At 43.2% G+C, this 23,395-nt stretch overlaps 1 protein-coding gene across 1 annotated transcript in view; it reads left to right on the top strand.

Annotated features, from left to right (window-relative positions):
- The window catches only part of LOC147205559 (aldehyde dehydrogenase family 3 member A2-like), a 36,441-nt gene that overhangs the window by 876 nt on the left and 12,170 nt on the right, over positions 1-23,395 (top strand). Inside the window, exons 3-6 of the mRNA XM_086111292.1 lie at positions 12,133-12,291; positions 12,360-12,591; positions 14,207-14,292; positions 22,001-22,209. Of these exons, the coding sequence (XP_085967418.1) occupies positions 12,136-12,291; positions 12,360-12,591; positions 14,207-14,292; positions 22,001-22,209 (683 nt within the window). The 5' untranslated portion in view covers positions 12,133-12,135. The remainder of the gene's footprint in view (positions 1-12,132; positions 12,292-12,359; positions 12,592-14,206; positions 14,293-22,000; positions 22,210-23,395) is intronic.

Raw genomic sequence — 23,395 nt, 5'->3', positions numbered from 1 at the left:
AGTGGTGGGACAATTAATTTTGCAAAGCGGCTACATGAGAAACTGGAGTGCTTGCCGATTTTGAATTTCTATTTAAAAACAGCATATTGTCTTGTTGCAATACATTTCTACGAGTGTAGATATGGTACGTAATGTTAAAATTAGGAACTAGACCTGCCGGCATCTACGTTGCAGTTCAGGCACATTGGATTGCTGGTCATTGCAATACTTTTTTAATTTTTTTTTTTTTTACATGAAGTACATCAGATTAAAATCTACTTTGATAAAATATGTCCTCTAGAAAAAAGCGAAAAATAAGCCAAAATTTGAACTTTGTTGAGTTTAGAGTAGGGCTACAGAAACGTTTGTTGGCTTTGGACTGTTATATATTCCAACTTTTGGTAGATCCAGGTAAAATATTCAATTGGAGCTGTGACATTACAAATTTGTAGGGGCCGCAATTAAGTCATGTTTTTTTTAAACGCACAATAAATTAATATAATTTTGATCACTTTGCCAGGTGTGAAGTGTGTGCAAAATAGGACCATCAAAATCAGCATAAATTTTTCTTGAATTTAGGTGAGATGGGACACAGCGCATCACCACGACATCAGCATTCGACAAAATAAAAAACTTTGATCTTACCTTTCATCTTGAACATCTTTAGATGAAACTCCCACAGTTTCAAGACAGTGGGACAAAATCTCTGGAAGGATATGAGCTCTATAAAAAATTTAAAAGAAAATTTAAAATGCCGGACTTCCTGCCAGGTTTAGCAGATGGCTACTCTTTTGTAGGTATTGGCACTTAAATATGCCTCCAACTTGTTGTAGATCTTGGTGAAATGCACAACCGCAGCTGGTCCATAAAAACTTTTTAGGGAGCACAACTGAGTCATTTTGTAAAAAACGCACAATAAACAAGATATTTATTATGTCATCAGGTGAGATCTGTGTGATGTGTGATACGAGCAAAATGTCATGTTTTCACAAATGCTGTGACCACCAAATTGTTGTAGACTGAGGTGAAAAATACACCCAGGATGCATTGTTAAAAAATGGTAGGGAACTCGAATGAGCCATCTTTTAAAAAATATTTAAATGAAAAAAAATATATTGGGGATTTTGGCAGGTTTGATGTGTGTGCAAAGTTTCATGAGTTTTTAAGCAGGTTTAGAAACTCTAAAAGAGTGTTGTGTTATTGGTGAAGGTACGCAACATCACACCAACAGCGTTTCGCAAGACTGTATTTTAACATCATGAAAGCTTTAACACTCTTCTGAGCAAATATGAGACCTGGTTCACCTGCAATCGAAAAATATCAAAGAATAAAACATATATGTCCTTTAGCCTGTTGGTGGCAGGATCACTCACCTGTGAAATTGTAAATTGTAATTCGAAAACTGAAGATTTGTTGCGCTGTTGGTTTCCCAGGGCTTATGATGGCATAGCTCAAGTCTGAAATAAATCAGATGCACCCTTGAGGATAAGGGTGCAAAAGTATGAACCACGGCCAAAATTAGACATTCAAAAATTCATATCTCAATTTTCGTAGCCCGAGGGCAAACTGACTTGGATCTGATTTTGTTTTTCCACCTTAGTTAGCGCTACAGATCCATTGTGTTTGTAACGCTGAAGACAACTTTAAAATATCAACATTTTCAACAGGCGCAATGGGTATGCAAAATGTGGTGAGTTTTCATGTATGTTGAGTGTATGCGATGAATTAGCTGAGATATATACAGTAAGTGCTGTCAAGAGATTAAAAAATGTGCGATTAATTATTTGGGGTCTGTAATGAATCTAATGAAATTAAGGACTCGCTGTGGCAACCCCTGAAAAGGGACAAGCCGAAAGGAGAAGAAGAAGAATGAATCAAATTAATCTATATTTTAATCTCATATAAAAATTACTGAGAAAACCCATATTTTCATTTTAAATTCATTACATTATTGAGGAAGATCAAAAGAAAAAAGAAAAAGTGGCATTATAACGTATTTTATTGTTTTTCAGCAGACTTGGACAGATGCAGTCCTAGCCATTTAGTTCCTGCTGTATTTGAGTCAAAGTCCTACCTGCCACCTTTAGTTTCGACCACGAGGGGGAATATTATTGTTTTGTTTGGTTTGTAAATCTCCAAAGAATTACAAAATAAAAATAAAATAGAACATCAGGTCCTTAAAAAGTGCTTAGGTTAACATATCAAAAACAGTAAGAGCAATTTTCTGAGCAATACAAGTGTAAGTTCAGGGGTTAGTTGTTTTTAGTGGATAGCATAAGTAATCAACACTGAACTTGCTTCAGATAATAAACAAAAAAGAAAACAGACCCTTAAATCACAGTGCTGTAAGTTTGCACTTCAGAAATAACACTGTTCATCATGACAAACTAAAAGTGCTGAAAAAAAATCCATCACTTGTAGTCGTCTACAGAGGACACATCAACATGCCTCGTACGTGGGGTGTTCTCGAATTTAATTTGCTGAAGAGCTTTGCTTTGTTTGGCTCGCTCGCTATATTTGCTAACGCTTTTGGTGCTAACGTTAGCTGTGGCTGCACTTGCGACTGGGTGCCTTGCATTGATGTGGGAGGCTGAATTTGAGCTGCCTTGGTGGTAAGCAAGGCAGCTTACTTACAAATTAGCTCCTTACAAATTAGGCACAATGCTCTACCTTCATCAGTTGTGTCATCAAGGCATTTTTGGAATGTCAATTGTCCATTAATTGTGCCGAGAACTCTCACACACTCCTCCATCTAGTGATGGGACGAGCGACATTGCTACGTTAGCACAGTGCCGAGCGCTCAAGAGTGAAACCCTGTATTGGTGCATGTATTGCAGGAACTGAATCGTTTGAATTTGCTGCACCAAAGTGTGTTTATAAGGACACAAACTGTATCAACATGTCGTGGGTTTGTTGGCTGGAGTTTTGCGAAATTATGGCTCGTTCTAATAAATTTTCTCCAGTGTGGAATAATTTTGATCTTGGTAAATCTTTTTCTCCTTTGAGCATTGTTTACTGTGATATACAATTTTTTTTTACGGTGGCGCATTGCACCCACTTTATCATTTTATCAAGTGAATGACCTGTTATACATATGATAGTCAGTTAAAGAGCCTTACAGTTGCTTTATTTATTTTATCTTATAATTGCGAGATCCTCCATAATTGAAGTTCAACGCTGCCTGTCAGAATCAAACACACCCAGAAACCAAAAGACCCTTTACAATATTGGAAATGGAACCAGAAAACATATCCACATCTGCATCAACTTTCATTGAAAACTCTCTGCTCACTATCGTCATCTGAACCATGTGAAAGAGTATTTTCTGAGGCTGGAGAGCTGGTGTCGAAGAGGAGAAATCGCCTTGGAGCAGAGACACTCCAAAAAAACTTTTGTTCCTCAATAAAAATTCATAAACTAATCACTTTTGTCTTTTATTTCACATGTTTTAATCGCAATTTTCTACATAAGTTAAAAATCTGAATTGTAACTCAAATTTGCTATATTTTACATACCAACTCAGTTTAGCATTTACACAAACAAGGAATTACTTTACCTGCAATGATTTTATAACTACTGCAGGGGTCACTGTTGGGTGACCAACACAGTGTCAATATAGTGCTGACACAGTTTGTGAAGTGGGTCAATACACTCCTTGAGGTATCATCGTCCCATCACTACCTCCATTTTTCACCTCTCCACTCCTCACCGCTGCTTACTAAGCCCGCCCAACTCCAATGGGAGCCCACCAGCTTCAGCTAAACAAGCCCCAACATAACATAATGGCAGCCAATCAATGTCCGCTTCAGGCTGTGACTGACAGTTGTTTCCCCACCCTCAACAACTCGAACACAGGAAGCCAACACATAAAAAGGGCTATTAGAAAAAGGCAACCCACCTACAAAAACAATAAAGGCAGAGATTAAAATGTAGATTAACGCGATTAAAAAAATAACCTTCCGCAAACTGGACCGCTGATAAGAGAGAAGGAGAGCTCCAGAGCACAAACTATGGGCATCGAGGACTTTGAAGCATTCCGTGGTTGGCTTCAAAAGTTGGTTGCATGACATCAGCTCATCAACGCTGTCTTTGGTGGTGATCGAGGGGAGGTCAAGTTAGAGACAGTTGAGTGAATGGAAAGAAAAGCGACCAGGTCTGTTACTAGTCTCATTTTGTAGCAAATAGTCCTCATTTTTTTAGACTATATTTTGTTCATATACCTGTCCTGTATACTGCAGTTTTTGGGCAATATATTGTTGCACTTTGTTGCTTGTGTTGTCACACATATACGTTGTTAACATACTTGGACGTTCATACAGGCATGTAACGTTAGTTGTTTCCCACAGAAGGAAATTATGTGATAATGAAAGATCGGACACCGCAAATATGATTCCTTAACTAAAAAATACTGTATCGCTCTACTTCTACTGGTCAGATCACAACCCATCGGCAGCAATGCACTGGCTAAAATGGGTGATCAACAACACTGTTCTCAAAAGCATTAAAGTATGAACATGCTTGAATGCTTTTGTTCTGTTGATGTTTGATATAGACTGTCAACAAATGCGTTTTTTTTTTTTGGTAGCAAGTATCAAGTACAACGTTATTGTCAAATGTGCTGTATCATACAGCACAGATGAAATGTCTTCCCTCTCACAACATACAACAAGAGGAGCCGCTGCGGGTGCCCGCGCCGCCATCAAAAGAAAAGTTAACATAAAATGACAAAATAATACAAGACAACACATTAGACACAGACAATCGTGCAATCTTAACCACTTTCCTGCATACTTTGTTGTCTGAAGCAGTTATAGATGAAAGAGGAGTGAATCAAAGTGCCCTTTTCACCAGTGGATCGAAGACTGTATGTATGTACCGTATCTTGTGCTGACCCGGCCCATCTGTCAAATTTTAAAAATCAATGTGGCCCCCGAGCCAAAAAGTTTGCCCACCCCTGATTGTAGTGGGTTTCTCTTTGTCTCTCCTCTCTCTCATGCAAGAAGAACAAGTCTCTTCTCTCCTTCTTTTTCTCATGCTCTTCTACACTCTACCACCCCTGAGCTCATGGAGGTCACAAGCATGCATACATTTCGAAAGTACAGAAGACAAATCTTCCCACTTTTAAAAAAAGCCAACAACTTCCATCACCATTCCCATAACCTAATTAATCGACTGTGGTGTATTTACCATCATAGTTATTTGTATGTTGTTTGGAAGCATTGACTTCCCATACTTTGTATTGCCATCGACTGCGCATGTGTGAAATGTTACCTCGAATGTCTAAGCCTCTTCCCCACGAGGTTAATGGCGGAACTCGACGGTCGAATACATAATAGAAAACACGTGTGTGCCTCGTCATTTCAAGACGCAACATCTGGCGACGAGTAAAAGTCGATTTTAGGGTAGGAGGCAATACTCTAAAGTGTACGAGGTAAGATGGCTTGCTTTTCTCTGAGACCGGACGAGTTTAAACCCGAGAATGAATCGTGGTCTGCCTATGTGGAACGCATGGAACTGCTGTTCGAGGCACATGATGTCAGCGACGACAAGAAAGTTGCCGTTTTACTGAGCTCCTTGGGCGCATCAGCGTATAGACTTCTCCGTAATTTAGTGCAACCTGCCAAGCCCAGAGACAAGACTTTTGCGGAAATTGTATCCACATTGAGGAATTACTATGAGCCCCCGTTGGTGATTTCGGAGCGTTTCAGATACCGAAAATGTGTGCAGAAGAACAGGCAGACGGTTACAGAATATGCCGCTGAGCTACGTCAACTCGCTACAAGGTGTGATTTCGGGGACAGGCTGGACGAGGCTCTCCGTGATGGCTTCGTCAGTGGTGTTGCTTCGGAAGCTTTGCAAAGCAAGTTACTCTCGGAAGATGGCCTGTCGTTTGCGAGAGCCGTGGAGCTTGCTGTCAACATGGAGACTGCCCACCGGGATGCACAGCAGTTGAGGAAAGGTGAAGATGTCACCACACCTGTACACAAGGTTAAGGAAAACCAAAGGAGAGGATGCTCACCCACACACCAAAATGGATGCTACCGATGTAAAGGCATGAATCATAGTGAAAATGACTGCTTCTACAAGACTTCAAAATGCCATCAGTGTGGTAAAGTTGGTCACATTCAGAAAGCATGTCGGGTCCGGGCACCTGTATCTGATGATAAGAGCAAGAAAAAGGTGAAGAAGATAAGCAATGAGAGTAAAATGACTGGCTATGTGCAAACTGATGAAAAGAAAGATGATGATGTTCCCATGTTCCATGTCCACGTGTGTAGTGCTAATGGCGGCCGTAGACCATATAGGGCCATTTTTGATGTAAATGGAAGGTGTCACGTTGCAAGGTGGTGGTGGACCCCAAAAAGCAGGCAGGAGGGAGGAGCAGGGTGTATTTGAAGTATTGTATTTAAAACAAAGAAAACTAAATCCAAAACAAAGTCCAAAGTATCAAACAAAAACCATGACTAAAGCTAAAACATAACAATGAACTAAACATAACAGAAGCCAAGAGCAAACAGCAACATACATGACAGTAGCAAGAAGCAACAATGACCCGACACTGAGTGTTCGGGCTGGGAGTCCTTTTAAAGCCCTAATTAGTTATGACCAACAGGTGTGCAGCTGCCGGGGGAGCCCTACAGTGCCACCTGTTGGTCCCTAAACCGAATCATGACAGAAGAAAGGTTCCAATGGAAATTGACACGGGAGCAGGAGTCAGCATTATCTCTGAAAACGTGTATGAACGATCATTCTCTCGTATACCACTAGAGGGAATTAGTGTAGCACTAAAAGGCTACTTAGGAGAGACAATTCCTGTAAAAGGACAGTTCATGTTTAAAGTGAAGTATGAAAATCAGACTGTTGACTTGCCACTGATAGCTGTGGGAGTTGAGGGACCGTCACTCTGTGGACGAGAGTGGCTAGATAAAATAAAGTTAAACTGGGAAATGATCAAAACAGTCACAGAAAACAAAATGCAAGCATCTCCAAGAGCCAAGTCAATCCAAGATGTACTCACAAAACATGATGATGTTTTCACAGATGAGTTAGGGACATTAAAGGACATTAAGGCAACAATATCCGTCAAGCCTGATGCAGTCCCTAAATTCCACAAAGCACGTGTTTTGCCCTTTGCCATGAAAGAAAAAGTTGAAAAAGAACCGGAGCACCTTGAGAAAGATGGCGTCATCACCCCTGTCAAGTACAGTGAATGGGCTGCTCCAGTGGTTCCAGTACCCAAGCGGGATGGTGGATTTCGCTTGTGTGGTGATTACAAGATAACGGTGAACCAAGCTATTAACACAGAGACATATCTACTACCACGGATCGAGGAGGTGTTGGCCACACTAGGTGGTGGGAAAATATTCTCAAAAATAGATTTGGCTGCAGCTTATCAACAAATTCTTCTCTATGACGACTCAAAGAAGTATACTACAATCAATACACACAAAGGACTGTTTGTGTACAATAGACTGTGTTTTGGTGTCAACTCTGCTGTCAGTATTTTCCAAAGGATAATGGAGAATCTAATGAAAGACCTCAACGTGGTGGTCTACCTCGATGACTTGCTCGTGATGGGCCGAGACGAATCCGAGCACCGAACGAACCTGGACAGAGTTCTTCAGCGGCTGAAAGAGAATGGTCTGAGAGTGAAGAGGACAAAGTGTGACGTTGGTAAGATGCAAATAGAGTACCTGGGGCACGTGCTGGATGGAAAAGGAGTCTACCCGTCCAAAGATAAGGTCAGGGCCATTCATGATGCTCCAGCACCCACAAACACTAAAGAGCTAAGAGCCTTCTTAGGTCTCGTGAACTACTATGGACGCTTTGTACCATGCTAAAGTACAGTTTTAGCTCCACTTTACAGACTGCTGAAGGAGAAAACAAAATGGAAATGGAGTAAAGATGAGCAGAGCGCGTTTGACAACTGTAAAGAACTGTTGACAAGTGAAAATATATGAACCCATTACAATCCGCGCCTGCCACTTACACTCGCATGTGATGCTTCTGCTTATGGGATCGGAGCTGTCATTCAGCACAACGACACCTGATGGGAAAGAACATCCCATCGCTTTTGCTTCTCGAACGCTCTCTCCAGCGGAAAAGAACTACTGACAAATAGAAAAGGAGGCTTTGAGTCTGGTGTACGGAGTAAAGAAATTCCACCAATACCTTTGGGGGCGGAAGTTCGAATTGGTAACCGACCACAAGCCTCTGCTTGCGCTGTTCGGAGAATGCAAGGGACTACCAACAATGGCAGCAGCACGCATACAGAGATGGGCAATCATATTGTCTGCTCATGATTATCACATAACCTACAGGCAATCAGAGGAGCACGGTAATGCAGATGGACTATCCCGTGTCCCCCTGCCTGAGACGATAGATGGAACAAAGACAATAACAGCTTCTCTCAACGCACTGATTTGTGAGCATTTGTGGAGGAGGCGCCATTAAGTGCAAAACAAATATCGAAGGCTACACGCAAAGACACTGAGCTCTCACTACTACACAGATACATCCAGTTAGGGTGGCCAACTGAAATTCGCGAAAATTTCAGGGTATTTCACAGAAAGAAAGATGAACTTTCTGTAGAACAGGGATGTGTTCTGTGGGGAACGAGAGTAGTGGTGCCAGAGAAAATGAGAAGAGCAGTGTTAAAAGAGATCCACGATGGACACCCTGGTATCGTAAAAATGAAGACAATTGCACGACAATATGTCTGGTGGCCAAATATTGACATGGACATTGAGAAAGTCTGAAAGCAGTGTGAGATGTGCCAGCTAGAACAACGCATGCCACACCATGTTCCACTGCACCCATGGGAGTTTCCTGAAGGGGTATGGAGAAGGATTCACATTGATTTTGCAGGTCCATTCATGAGTCACATGTTTATGATAGTGGTCGATGCGTACTCCAAGTGGGTTGAGGTCTTCAAAATGTCACAGATAACCTCAGCAGCCACCATCACAAGGCTTAAAAGACTGTTTGCAGCACAAGGAGTACCCGAACAAATCGTAACTGACAACGCCACAACCTTCATGTCGGATGAGTTCCAACTCTTCATGAAAAGGAACGGAATCTTGCACACTACTGGAGCACTGCAACCTTCAAGGCAGGCATGAAGAAGCTTGCAAGAGAGATTCTGAGTGTTGAGGATAAGATTTCACACTTCTTACTGCGTTATCGCACAACACCAAATAGTACAACTGGAGAGTCACCAGCAGACTTGTTCTTAAAGAGACATGTACGAACACGGCTGGATTTCCTTAAACCGAGCATCTCTGAGACGGTGAGGAGGAGACAGTATCAAGAGAAGGAGGAACATGATCGTCAGGCTGCCGAAAGACAGTTTGATGTGGATGACCCCGTCTATCTACACAACACAGCAGGAGAACATCCCAAATGGATCCCTGGAGTAGTGACACAACGGACTGGACCAGTGTCATACCATGTGCAAGGCAAAACTGATCAGGTATACAGGCGCCATGGAGACCAGCTGCGCTTTCGATACCCATCTGACATTTTAGATCCGGGACCTGAAAGTGCGACTCAGTCAGCTGAGCAGGAGAGAGACTTGGACGAACCGGAGTCCACAACTCCTGCATCACCAGCTTTTGCACCAGACCCGCCTGAACCACTTGTGCCAGAGACAGTAGCTTTGAGATGTTCAGGACGTAAAGCACAACGCCCTTTACGTTACAGGGATTGAGTGTGATGTCGTAATTGAAAGATGTTCAAATTGAGTTTGTTTATTATTGAAGAAATGTTATGCAGTATGATGGATAAGGAAATGTGAATTGGTTATGTACCTTTAAACTAAGGGGGTAGGTAAAGTGGTGTATTAGTTGATTAGATTAGGTTATATAACTCAGCCCATCACAGTTGCCTGGCCATAGAATGCTTGCATTGTTCATCCTTCTCTGCGTGAGCATGGATCCCAGGATGAGAATTCCTCACTTCCATGTCCACATCCAAATCTACGTCCGGTGGCGGCAATGCAGACAGTTGTGATGCATTCCAGGTCCAACCATCATCCAGCAGGTGTGAGTTGGGACCTTCCTGCCTCACCACCATTCGTGGTTCGGTGAACTTTTTGTTCCCCTTTTCTTACTTTCCATGGCTTATTGATTCTAACCTGGTCTCCAAGGTGGATGTGCTGGTGTTTTGCACCTCTCCTCACATCTGTGGACTGCTTTACCTTGTCCTGTATGCCTTTTACCCTTTCTCTGTTAGGTCCATGCCAGTTTCAGGGAGTGTCAGTCTAGATAAGCAATCAGCAAAATCATTCTCTGAGACAGGCCTGTATTTGATGCCATAATCAAATTCAATGACACGAGCAGACCACGTGGCTTTGCGAAGGCCAGAATTTATCTCTGCTGAGTTCAAGGACTTCCTGAAACAGAGAAAAATTGTACACCTGAAAACGTGGGTCTCCTATCCCCGTGCGAATGGAGAAGTTGAACAGTTCAACAGGGTGCTGAAGGACTGTGTGCAGACTGCCTCAATACAAGGTCTCCCTTGGAAATATTTTTTTCCCTTCTCTTTTACACTCTACCACCCCCTAGCTAACGGAGGTTGCAAGCATGTAAATATTAAGACAGCACAGTAGACACAACAAACGTCAAGGTGTATGTCAAAACAGTTATAATTGAACCATTGTCAATGTTTTATGTTATGTGTTCTGTTGTATGATTGTTATATTATGTTAAACATTCTGCAAAGTGCTTTGTTTGGGCTGTTGTGGAAGTGCTACATAAGTAAACATGTATGTTATTGTATTGGTATTGTCCAACAGTCGCCCTGGCAACAGTGTTTGGTAAAATAAAAAGCTTTGCTCATTCCACTTTGCTCATTCCAATCGTCTGAACATGTTAAAATGAACCACTCACAGTTTCAAGACAACTGGATGAAATCGCTCGTGTTTTTTTTTTTTTTATATGACCTCTATAAAAGCCCAAAAAATGTGCCCAAATGTGTAAGATAATTCAAAATGCAGGCATACTTCCTGTTAGCTTTCACATATGGTTCCGGAAGACTTTTTTGTCGTGAGTTGCCTGGACAACAGCTTTTCGCAAAAATTGACAAACTTGATTTTGCATCATCGTGAAGACCTAATCACACTTCCAAGCCAATAGGAGGGAAATCAACCTGCTGGGAGAAAAACAACAGACGAAACATAAATTTCCTTTTGCCTCAATGATAAAAATAAGATTGTAAATGTCTTCAGGCCCGACTCGCGAAGTGTGTCAAATATTGACAAAATAAGATCACGTGTGTCAAGTAAATTCAAAATGGTGGACTTCCTATTAGGTTGAGTACATGCCTCCAAGAGATTTTGTTGTAGGTCTTGAGCAGTTATATTTACCACCAAATTTTCATCGTGCAAGGTGAAATATGCAACCGGGGCTGCTTTGTTAACTTTGTAGGGAGCGCTACTGAGCAATTTTTAAAAAACTGCACAATGAACTAAGAAAGTATTGATGATTTTGCCAGACCTGAGTGTGTGTCGCAAATTTCATAAATTATGTTTAGACCCTCAAAATTTGTATTGTTTTCTTGGTGAACTGCAGGTCGCCCAGGCAACAGTGTTACATCGCAAACGTCATGTTTTCAGATAATGAAGGCAGATTGACAATATAAACAAGATTGATTTTGCGGGTGAAGTTACAACAGCTTTTGTAGTCAAGGTGAAACCATATTTGAAATCAAATTTAAAATGACAGACTTCTGTTAGATTGAGCATATGGCTCCAAGGGCCTCTGTTGTAGGTTTTGAGCGGTTCCATCCATCCATCCATTTTCTAATCCGATTATCCTCATGAGGGTCGCGGGCATGCTGGAGCCTCCCCCAGCCATCTTTGGGCAGTCGGCGGCAGACATCCTGAACTGGTTGCCAGCCAATCGCAGGGCACACTGAGACGACAGAAACAACCATCCGCACTCACACGTAGGGACAATGTAGTGTTCCATTTACCTGCCAAAACAAAAATATTGAATTTCATATATACTGGCTTGACAACATCATTCGGTGATTCAATTACAAATGTCTGAATCAACCATCAGCTCCTTCTGAGGTGCTCAGATTTATTATTTCAAATGATCATGTCCACAACATAATCTATTTCTCTTTTCTTTGCTGTTTATACTACCTGAGGTGATGGAGAGGCAGGTTATTCAGTGTGCCCGGGAGGCCTTTGGGAGTGGAAGAACACGTCCTCTTGAGTTCAGGCTGCAGCAGCTTCAGGCCCTGCAGAAGATGATGAGTGAAAGGGAGGTTGAAATCATCACAGCTCTAAAACAGGATATTAACAGGGTGAGTAAAGACACATGACAAACTGTCACACAAACACACTTTTATATATTGTGTTGTATGTTCTACAGAGCCAGTATGACACATCACTTTTGGAGTTGATTGGAATAAATAATGAGATTAATCTGGCTCTGGGAAAACTGCGAGAGTGGGCAGCCCCTCGGCTGGTGGAAAAGAATCTCTTGACGATGTCAGACGAGGCTTACATCCAGCCAGAACCCCTGGGAGTGGTGTTGATCATTGGAGCCTGGAATTACCCGTGGGCCGTAACGTTGGTACCCCTAGTAGGAGCTATCGCTGCAGGTAAAGACAGATCAGTCACCCGCACCCTGTAGCTGTGTAGGGTGGGAACGTATTTCAACCCAGGGTCCGCCACATTTTCAGTTTCAGTTTCTGCATTCTCTGCAAGTCTCGTGAATAACACAGCTTAACCCTTCCACGCATCCTGTAACCTGATAACATGGTAAACTGTCCACTGTAGTAACTGCTGTCCCTGAAAGGGTTAATGTTGAGCACGAGGACTATGCAAAATCAATGATCAACAACTACAATTAAAATTTGTATTTGAAATATTTGACAGTCTACATTTAGTCACAGTCTTTCACAGCATCTACATTTATCAGATATTCACAATTTTAGACAGTTATTAAGGACAGGTATTATGGTTGCCAGCAAAAATATGTAGGCCTATCATTTGCACATGAGGTGCCCACAAATTGCATGAGTGTGTGTTTCTATGTCGTTTGTCAGATTCTTGAGCGTCTTGGTATTTTATTTCCAATGCTAACCCCACTGTATGGTTTATTTCAAATGAAAAGTACTCATCTTGGTCACTAGCGAGCAATACAAGACAATGCCAGGTTAATGGAACACTGTGAATTGTCCCAAGGTGTGATTGTGAGCCCAAGCGGTTGTTTGTCTATGTGTGCCCTGCAATTGGCTGGCAACTGGTTCAGGGTGTCCCCGCCTACTGCCTGAAGACAGCTAGGAGAGGCTCCAGCATGCCCGTGACCCTTGTGAAGATGAGAAGATTAGAAAATAGATGCATGGATAATAAATCAGCGTGGTAAAAACATGAATTTGATTCCTCAGTTGGCTTAAGATCAAGCTGAATCGATTACTTCAAATCATAACGTGCTTAGTCACGTTAGGAGAGGCGACTTTTTACACTGTACTGCCCTTTAATTAACATACCATGCATATTTGTGGAACATATGGGGAAGCTGGATAATCCAAGATAATACCGACACAAACATGGGGAGAACACAACATTTCTACATAGAGAGAAAAGAGCTAAAGTTCAACCGTATAAACTTTAACTGAGGCAGTGGACAATGTTGTCTGGCACAGGCAGTGCCTCACAGTGTTTTTTTTTTTTTTTAATCATTTTGAACAATTTACATATTGAAGATTACCAAACTAACTCCTATTTCTAAAATGTGTACAGTATGTTTAAGCAGATGTTGTCTTTCCAAACCTATTCAAAAGTTGTATCACAGTCTCAAAAATCTCAACACTAAATTGCTCCCTGAAGAACCTATTCAAAGAATTCGATTCATTGCGAGGTATTTTTTGGCACATTATGATTGTTTAAATGTACTCATTTTTCACTTGAGCAAAAGTATTAGAATAAGTGACCAGTGTGTTTTGTTGTGTGTGTGTGTGTGTTTTTAATAATAAGTAGCACTGAGTGGATAGGCTCAGTTTCAGATATGGGTCATGCTTGTGAAGAGTGCATTTGCACTTGCTAGCTCTCAAACCAACACGCTAAGGCAGAGAGCTGTCTCTGGATGAAAAACAAGCAATCGTGAAGCTGAGCGAAGACATTTAGCTCTGTTTATCTTTCCAGCAATTCAATCATATACTCCCAGTTATCTGCTCTTCCCTATTGACTAGCTTCTATGTCAAAACTCTACAGGCAACGGAGCTGTGGTGAAACCCTCAGAGATTAGTGGCTTCTCATCTCTTCTCCTCGCAACACTGCTGCCTCTCTATCTGGATACGGTTTGATTCCCACCTCTTGTTGTTCTTTTACCCGTGATTGCACACAGGAAAAACATAAAATAAATGACTCCAGCATGTTTTTCTTTTAATAAATACAGCGCAGGTAAAAAATAATGGTAAAATGTGGTATTTATCTGCACCTTTCTGGACACCTCATAGAACATAAATATACCAGAACAAAAAAATACCAGAAACAAAAATAAATAAACAATAAAATTAATGCATATATAAAAAAAAATCCTCGTCTCACCCCCCCTTGGGTGGTGTCCGTCCCTCATTCAGCTCGGGTCCTCTACCAGAGGCCAGGAAGCTTGAGGGTTCTGCGCAGTATCCTTGCTGTTCCCAGCACTGCACATTTCTGGACTGAGATGTCCGATGTTGTTCCCGGGATCTGTTGCAACCACTCATCTAGTTTGGGGGTCACTGCCCCGAGTGCTCCGACCACCACAGGCACGATTGTGACCTTTACCTTCCAAGCTCTCTCCAGCTCCTCTCTCAGCCCTTGGTATTTCTCGAGTTTCTCGTGTTCCTTCTTTCTGATGTTTCCATCACTTGGTACAGCTACATCCACTACAACGGCTTTCCTCTGCCCTTTATCTATGATCACGATATCTGGTTGGTTCGCCATTACCATCTTGTCAGTCTGGATCTGGAAGTCCCACAGGATCTTCGCTCTGTCATTCTCCACCACCTTCGGAGGTGTTTCCCATTTTGACCTTGGGGTTTCCAGTCCATACTCCGCACAGATGTTTCGGTAGACTATGCCAGCCACCTGGTTATGGCGTTCCATGTAGGCTTTCCCTGCCAGCATCTTACACCCTGCAGTTATGTGTTGGATCGTCTCAGGTGGCTCTTTGCACAACCTACACCTTGGGTCTTGTCTGGTGTGGTATATCTGGGCCTCAATGGCTCTGGTGCTCAGGGCCTGCTCCTGAGCAGCCAGGATGAGTGCCTCTGTGCTGTCCTTCAGGCCAGCCCTCTCTAGCCACTGATAGGACTTCTTGAGATCGGCCACTTCAGTTATGGTCCGGTGGTACATCCCGTGTAGGGGCTTGTCCTCCCATGATGGTCCCTCTTCCAGCGCCTCATCTTCTGTTCCCCATTGTCTGAGACATTCTCTGAGTACGTCATCCGTTGGAGCCTTCTCCTTGATGTATTCATGGAGCTTGGATGTTTCATCCTGGACAGTGGCTCTCACACTCACTAGTCCCCGGCCTCCTTCCTTTCGGCTTGCGTACAGTCTCAGGGCGCTGGATTTGGGATGGAACCCTCCATGCATGGTTAGGCGCTTTCGGGTCTTAACGTCCGTGGTCTGAATCTCTTCCTTTGGCCACCTTATTATTCCTGCAGGGTATCTGATCACTGGCAGGGCATAGCTGTTTATTGCCCGGGTCTTATTCTTGCCATTGAGCTGGCTTCTTAGAACTTGCCTCACTCGCTGGAGGTATTTGGCCGTAGCCGCTTTCCTTGTTGCCTGTTCGAGGTTGCCATTGGCTTGTGGTATACCGAGGTACTATTGCTGTCCTCAATGTCTGCTATTGTTCCTTCAGGGAGCGAGACACCTTCAGTGCGGACTACCTTTCCTCTCTTAGTCACCATCCGACTACATTTCTCAAGCCCGAATGACATCCCGATGTCGCTGCTGTAGATCCTGGTTGTGTGGATCAGGGAGTCTATGTCCCTTTCGCTCTTAGCATACAGCTTTATGTCATCCATGTAGAGGAGGTGACTGATTGTAGCTCCATTTCTGAGGCGGTATCCATAGCCTGTCTTGGTGATTACTTGGCTTAGGGGGTTCAGTCCTATGCAGAACAGCAGTGGGGAGAGTGCATCACCTTGGTATATGCCACATTTGATGGACACTTGGGTAAGTGGCTTGCCATTGGCTTCAAGTGTGGTTTTCCACATCCTCATCGAGTTCACAACGAAGGCTCTTAGGGTCCTGTTCACCTTATACAACTCCAAGCATTCAGTGATCCATGTATGTGGCATCGAGTCATAGGCTTTCTTGTAATCATATCCAGGCTGTGCACAGGTTGGTATGTCGGGACCTGCAGTCTTGTGTGACTGTTCTGTCAACCAGGAGCTGATGTTTGGGTCCTCTGGTATCTCTACCAATGCCCTTCTGTGCTTCGCTCATGTATTGATCCATATGTCCACTTATCTTAGCCGCAATGATGCCTGACATGAGCTTCCATGTTGTGGAGAGACAGGTTATTGGCCGATAGTTGGATGGGACTGCACCCTTTGAGGGATCCTTCCTGATCAGGATCGTTCGCCCTTCGGTTAGCCATCCTGGGTGAGTCCCATCCCTCAGCAGCTGGTTCATTTGTGCTGCTAGGCGCTCATGGAGTGCTGTGAGTTTCTTTAGCCAGTAGGTGTGGACCATGTCCAGGCCTGGTGCTGTCCAGTTCTTCATATCTGAGACTCTTTCCTGTATGTCTGCCACTGTTATGGTAACTGGGTTCTGTTCAGGGAGGTTGCTGTGCTCCTCTCTCAGGGTCACCAGCCATTGTGCACTGCTGTTATGTGCAACCTCCTTCTCCCATATGCCTTTCCAGTACCTTTCAGTTTCCAGTCTTGGTGGGTCAGCTCTGTTGTTAGGGCCCTGCCACTGAGCGTACACTTTCGCAGGTTGTGTTGCGAACAGCCTGTTTATTCGTCTGGCCTCATTCTCTTTTGTGTACCGCTTTAGGCGGCTGGACAAGGCTTGGAGCCTTTGTTTGGCAGTTTCGAGTGCTTATATATATATATATATATATATATATACTCTGTATATATTAGAGCTGTCAAATGATTAAAATATTTAATCTGATTAAAAATGCAACTGTCATAATTAACTCAAATTCACTAAAAATTAATCATGATTACTCACGCATTTTTTATCGTTTCTGAATTTCCTTTTATATTTTTTGTCCTATTTTCCCCCATTTTAATGCTCTCATCAACATGGAATCATGAATCAGTTTTCTACGTGCAAAATGCAAATATTTACTGAAATAACAATTTCAATTTTCAATTTTACATGAACATTTTTCACTTGGACCAGTTATTCGCACATAATCTCTCACACAATATTACTGTCCATCAACAACAGTGAAAAAAGTATTTTGTCACACAACAGCTGCTTTAACAGCTCTTTTTATGGAATCAAAACAGAGCAATATAAAATTATAAAGGGCACATCTAAGTAAGGTAAACTAGTACTCAGCCTATAGTGGATTTAAGCCATGGTTGCATTCGTTTTTCTCAAGTTTGCTTTGAACACAGCAGTCAGGCTCTGTTGATTCTGTTGGTCCTTCTTGCGCGGAAGTCTCTACGGTTTTGTATCATTTCGGATGACTACACTTGGTTCGATGACAACACTGGAGACGTCGCTACCACTGCACCGCTGAACTTTTGTTGTCATGTCACCGCCTCAGCGTCCGTCACTGTCAGACGAACACAGAGAAGCTCCACCCGCTCTATTCATATGGACACGGAACACTGTAACCTTCCACACAAAATAGTTCCAAACAAGTAACAATCGCGTCAGTGGCATACATTGTATACCTGTATGATACAGGTGACTTTGGTCTTGTCGGTGGAGCAATCTGGCAACTTTTTAAAAGTAAACTTTCCATTCATAGACTCTTTAAGTATCTGTTTTCTGTGTCTCGTGCTGCCGTGGCTGGCAAAACAAACGTGCGTGGACCTATGCAGCGCACTTGTTGTTTTGTTTCTGGTTTATTTATAGAGCAACGGTAACATCCGTTGTGACATGTGCCGCGTTATTCTCGCGAGAAAAAATGTATCACGTTAAAATTCATTTAAATTAATGCCAAGAAAAACGAGCTAAACTGACAGCTCTAATATATATATATATATATATATACACTCAGTTGGTAAGGCATCGGTTTGGTGTACTGGAAACGGTGGTTCGAATCTTGTTTGGGGCAAAAATGAGCACATAACGCCATCCAGTGTGGGTCCTTGGGCAAGATCCTTCACGCTAATGCCTACCTCATACAATGATGAGAGACAATAAAACGAATGACATGCCAGCTCAGACGTCGCCTGGCCAAACAAGGTCTGCGTCTGGTGCTGGGGAACCAGAGCACCTTGATGAAAAATGGGCTACTGGAGCAAAGCGGAGATGGGCGAGATGCGATAACATGGCTCTGTTGGAATGCTACTACTCAAGCAACCCTAGTCAGAGGGGTTACATGCAGAGAATGTGGGCTAATTGGTTACTTCGAAACCCACAGTCACGGTTGACCACGAATCAACTAGTAGCTCAGTGTTCCCACATCCACAAATGGCAACTGCTGTCACAACTTGAGATTGATGAGGTACAACGCAGGTTCCATGGTGAAGGGCCCCAGGCTGCCAGATCAGAGGAGGAGGTCATACCAGAGATTGGGAAGCAAGCCCCAATGAATGAAATGCTGAGCGAGGCAGCAACTGACCTGAAAGCAAAGATCATGGTGAGAATGAAAGCTGGGCAACCTAGAAACCGATGACAACGGCCATGTGAAGTACCACCTGAAAGTCTCACGGAAAGTGTGAATGCAGCACTGAGGGGGATCCCTACCGTAACGATCACGGAAACCAATGAGCTGGTATACGCTTCAGCATCAGTAAGCCTAGAGATGCTTGGCTATAAGAGCAACCATGGGACCCATGAGATACATTACCCACTATGAGAAAGACGGTTGGAGGCTAAGATCATGGCGGCTCGGAAAGATGTAAGTAAAATTGACGGAGGCCCAGAGAGGTGTGATGAAAAGGCTGATTCCCGAGAGGTACATCCAGATGGCCATACCTGAAGCACTCGAAACTGCCAAACAAAGGCTCCAAGCCTTGTCCAGCCGCCTAAAGCGGTACACGAAAGAGAATGAGGCCAGACGAATAAACAGGCTGTTCGCAACACAACCGGCGAAAGGGTACGCTCAGTGGCAGGGTCCTAACAACAGAGCTGACCCACCAAGACTGGAAACTGGAAGGTACTTGAAAGGCATATGGGAGAAGGAGGTTGCACATAACAGCAGTGCACAATGGCTGGTGACCTTGAGAGAGGAGCACAGCAACCTCCCTGAACAGAACCCAGTTACCATAACAGTGGCAGACAGTCACCTCCTCTACATGGATGACATAAAGCTGTGTGCTAAGAGCGAAAGGGACATAGACTCCCTGATCCACACAACCAGGATCTACAGCAGCGACATCGGGATGTCATTCGGGCTTGAGAAATCTAGTCAGATGGTGACTAAGAGAGGAAAGGTAGTCCGCACTGAAGGGGTCTCACTCCCTGAAGGAACAATAGCAGACATTGAGGACAGCTACAAGTACCTCGGTATACCACAAGGCCAAAGGAAGAGATTCAGACCACGGACGTTAAGACCCGAAAGCTCCTAACCATGCATGGAGGGTTCCATCCCAAATCCAGCACCCTGAGACTGTACGCAAGCCGAAAGGAAGCAGGCCAGGGACTAGTGAGTGTGAGAGCCACTGTCCAGGATGAAACATCCAAGCTCCATGAATACATCAAGGAGAAGGCGCCAACGGGTGACGTACTCAGAGAATGTTTCAGACAATGGGGAACAGAGGATGAGGCGCTGGAAGAGGGACCACCATGGGAGGACAAGCCCCTACACGGGATGTACCACCGGACCATAGCTGAAGTGGCTGATCTCAAGAAGTCCTATCAGTGGCTAGAGAGAGCTGGCCTGAAGGACAGCACAGAGGCACTCATACTGGCTGCTCAGGAGCAGGCCCTGAGCACCAGAGCCATTGAGGCCCAGATATTCCACACCAGACAAGACCCAAGGTTTAGGTTGTGCAAAGAGGCACCTAAGACGATCCAACACATAACTGCAGGGTGTAAGATGCTGGCAGGGAAAGCCTACATGGAACGCCATAACCAGGTGGCTGGCATAGTCTACCGAAACATCTGTGCGGAGTATGGACTGGAAACCCCAAGGTCAAAATGGGAAACACCTCCGAAGGTGGTGGAGAATGACAGAGTGAAGATCCTGTGGGACTTCCAGATCCAGACTGACAAGATGGTAATGGCGAACCAACCAGATATCGTGATCATAGATAAAGGGCAGAGGAAAGCCGTTGTAGTGGATGTAGCAGTCCCAAGTGATGGAAACATCAGAAAGAAGGAACACGAGAAACTCGAGAAATACCAAGGGCTCAGAGAGGAGCTGGAGAGAGCCTGGTAGGTAAAGGTGACAGTCGTGCCTGTGGTGGTCGGAGCACTCGGGGCAGTGACCCCCAAACTAGATGAGTGGTTGCAACAGATCCCGGGAACAACATCGGACATCTCAGTCCAGAAATGTGCAGTGCTGGGAACAGCAAGGATACTGCGCAGAACCCTCAAGCTTCCTGGCCTTTGGTAGAGGACCCGAGCTGAATGAGGGACGGACACCACCCGATGGGTGAGATGAGGATTTATGTATATATATATATATATATATATATTCCTACACCTGTCCGCTCTCTTCGTTCTTCCTCCTCTCTCCTCCTCTCTGTCCCCCCTGCTCGCCTCGTCACCATGGGAAACAGAGCCTTCAGTCGCTCTGCTCCCCAACTCTGGAACACACTCCCCGCTGACCTTCGTAATACGGACTCATTAACACATTTCAAATCCAGCCTCAAAACACATCTGTTTAGACAAGCCTACTCACTCGGACCATAAAGCCATTATTTTTATTTATTTATTTTTTGTTGTATTTTTTCTTATTTTATTTGATGCTGTTTTTAACATTGTGTTTGTGATTTTAACTGCTTGTTGTAAGGTGTCCTTGAGTTTCTAGAAAGGCGCCCACAAATAAAATGTATTATTATTATTATTATTATATATATGGTGCACACACACACACACACACATATATATATATATATATATATATATATATATATATATATGTATGTATGAATCATAGGAAGCAATTAAAAAGGTGAGATAAAATTCATGGTTGAAGAGTTTGATGGAGCAAAATGCATGGGATAAGTATGCTTAAAGTCTGGATCAGAAAATATTGAATTATTTGGCACTGTGGAAGTCCATTGATAAAGTGTTCCAAAGGTATGGTACAAAGCGGTGATGGCTCAGGTGGTAGAGTGGTCATCTCCCAACCCAGAGGTTGTGGGTTTGATCCTCACCCCTTGTGATCACGTCGAGGTGTCCTTGAGCAAGATACTGAACCCTCAGTTGCTCCTGATCCTGCGTCATCAGTCGATAAAATGAGGAGACTGTTAAATTGCTTTGATTACCTAAGGTAGAGAAGTGCAAAACAAGTCAAAGCCTATTTACCATCTGAAGGAAATAATACAAGAAATATGACAAAAACAAATATAAATCATATGAGGTCAATTCAAAAAGTGAGTTTATGGATGGGTTTAAATGGAGAAAAATGTTTGGTCTCTGTATATTTTAAATCCAGAAACAGAAAATGACTCAGTAGTGTGGAGGTCAAATGGTAATGAATTCCAAAGTTGGGGTGCAGAGTGGTTAAAGGCTGCTCCCCATGGTGGACAGACAAGCGGAGGGGAAAGTGAGATCAAGGTTGGAAGCTAAACAGAGTGCGTAAGTGTCAGGCTTTATGAGGAGAATGAAATATATGGTTGAGTGGGGTTATGGACAGCTTTATACATCATGATCAGTATTTTAAATTAAACGTGTGATAATTTAGATCTGTTTCATGTCTTTTATTTTCAGGATCTGTACCCGGTGGTGACGGGTGGAGTGCCAGAGACACAGGAATTGTTGAAGCAGAGATTTGACCACATCTTCTATACTGGAAGTAGTGCAGTTGGCAAATTGGTGATGGAGGCTGCAGCACAACATATCACCCCGGTGACTCTGGAGTTGGGAGGGAAGAGTCCTTGCTACATCGACAAGAATTGTGACATCAGAGTTGCCTGCCGGTAAAATTTGTGTGAATGACAGCAGTCATGCAAAACCACTGTCAAATTAATGTGTTTGGTTGGTGAACAAAGCATGAATCTGGTTTGTTGTAACCTTTGCTTTAACAATAAAATGCAATCGGTATTTTGCCAAAACCATGTACAGTGGTACCTCTACTTACGAAATGAAATGGTTCCAGAAGAAATTTCTTAACTGGAAAATTTTGTAAGTAAAGTTTTCCATGTAAATGCCCTAGCCCGTTCCAAGCCCCACAAAATTCAGACAATGTTTTATAAAGCAGAAAAATGCATCAAAATATGTAGCAAATAAATGTTACAAATTAGACTATTGCACAATAAATGAGAGTTGTGCATAATCTAAAAAACAAAGAATAGAGTAAAGAATAAAAATGATGGTCTTTTAACTTTTTGCCCTCTTTCGTCCATGTTCTCTCTCTGAAGTGGTTTTTGCGTGGCGTTTTGTAAAGAACTGAGCAGAGGACGTCTGCTTTTGTCGGCTTTCAACAATCCTTTGAAAATGTCCAAGGTAAACATCAGAGTAGTGCGCGATCGCCGGTCTGGTGAACACTTTTTCTGGGGATTCACATTTATGTAAAACTATCAGAGCACCTCATAGCCTGAGAGGTGAATGACGAGGGCGCTGCATAAACACATATCTATCGATCTACACGCATACCGGTAGAGGTCCCTTTTAGCCAATGGGATGCCAGGATGATGATCGGGAATAGCCAATGGCAGAGCAGCTATAAGTATGTTGCGTTCATGAAACTCAGACCTGTGACTAGTGACCCATACTGTATTTTTACCTTTTGTATCTTGCAAATTATTTCACAACTAGAGGCAACATTTTTCTGTTGAGGCGTTTCATAACTTGAAAATTTCGTATGAAGAGACGTTCGTAGGTAGAGGTACCACTGTATATTACCAATCTTTCACGGTGGAAGATGTTGCTGGTGTTGAGGTTCTTAGAAAAAAAATCAAATGTCATCAAGATAAAGAAAACGCGAAATGTCTAACACGGGTGGCCAACCACTCAGAGCCTAAGAGCCAAATATTTTACGATGTTACTGCAAAGAGCCACGCACTCAGACACGCACACACACACTTTTTTGCCCAAAGATCAACTTTTGGAGCTACCAACCTCCCATCAACCCGATGGCGCACGTACAAGCATATGAACACACAC

The sequence above is a fragment of the Hippocampus guttulatus genome, chromosome 5 (genome assembly GCF_054856545.1).
Source record: "Hippocampus guttulatus isolate MCC_2025c chromosome 5, RoL_Hgut_1.0, whole genome shotgun sequence".
NCBI lineage: Eukaryota > Metazoa > Chordata > Actinopteri > Syngnathiformes > Syngnathidae > Hippocampus > Hippocampus guttulatus.
This window is presented reverse-complemented; position numbering and strand designations above follow the sequence as displayed.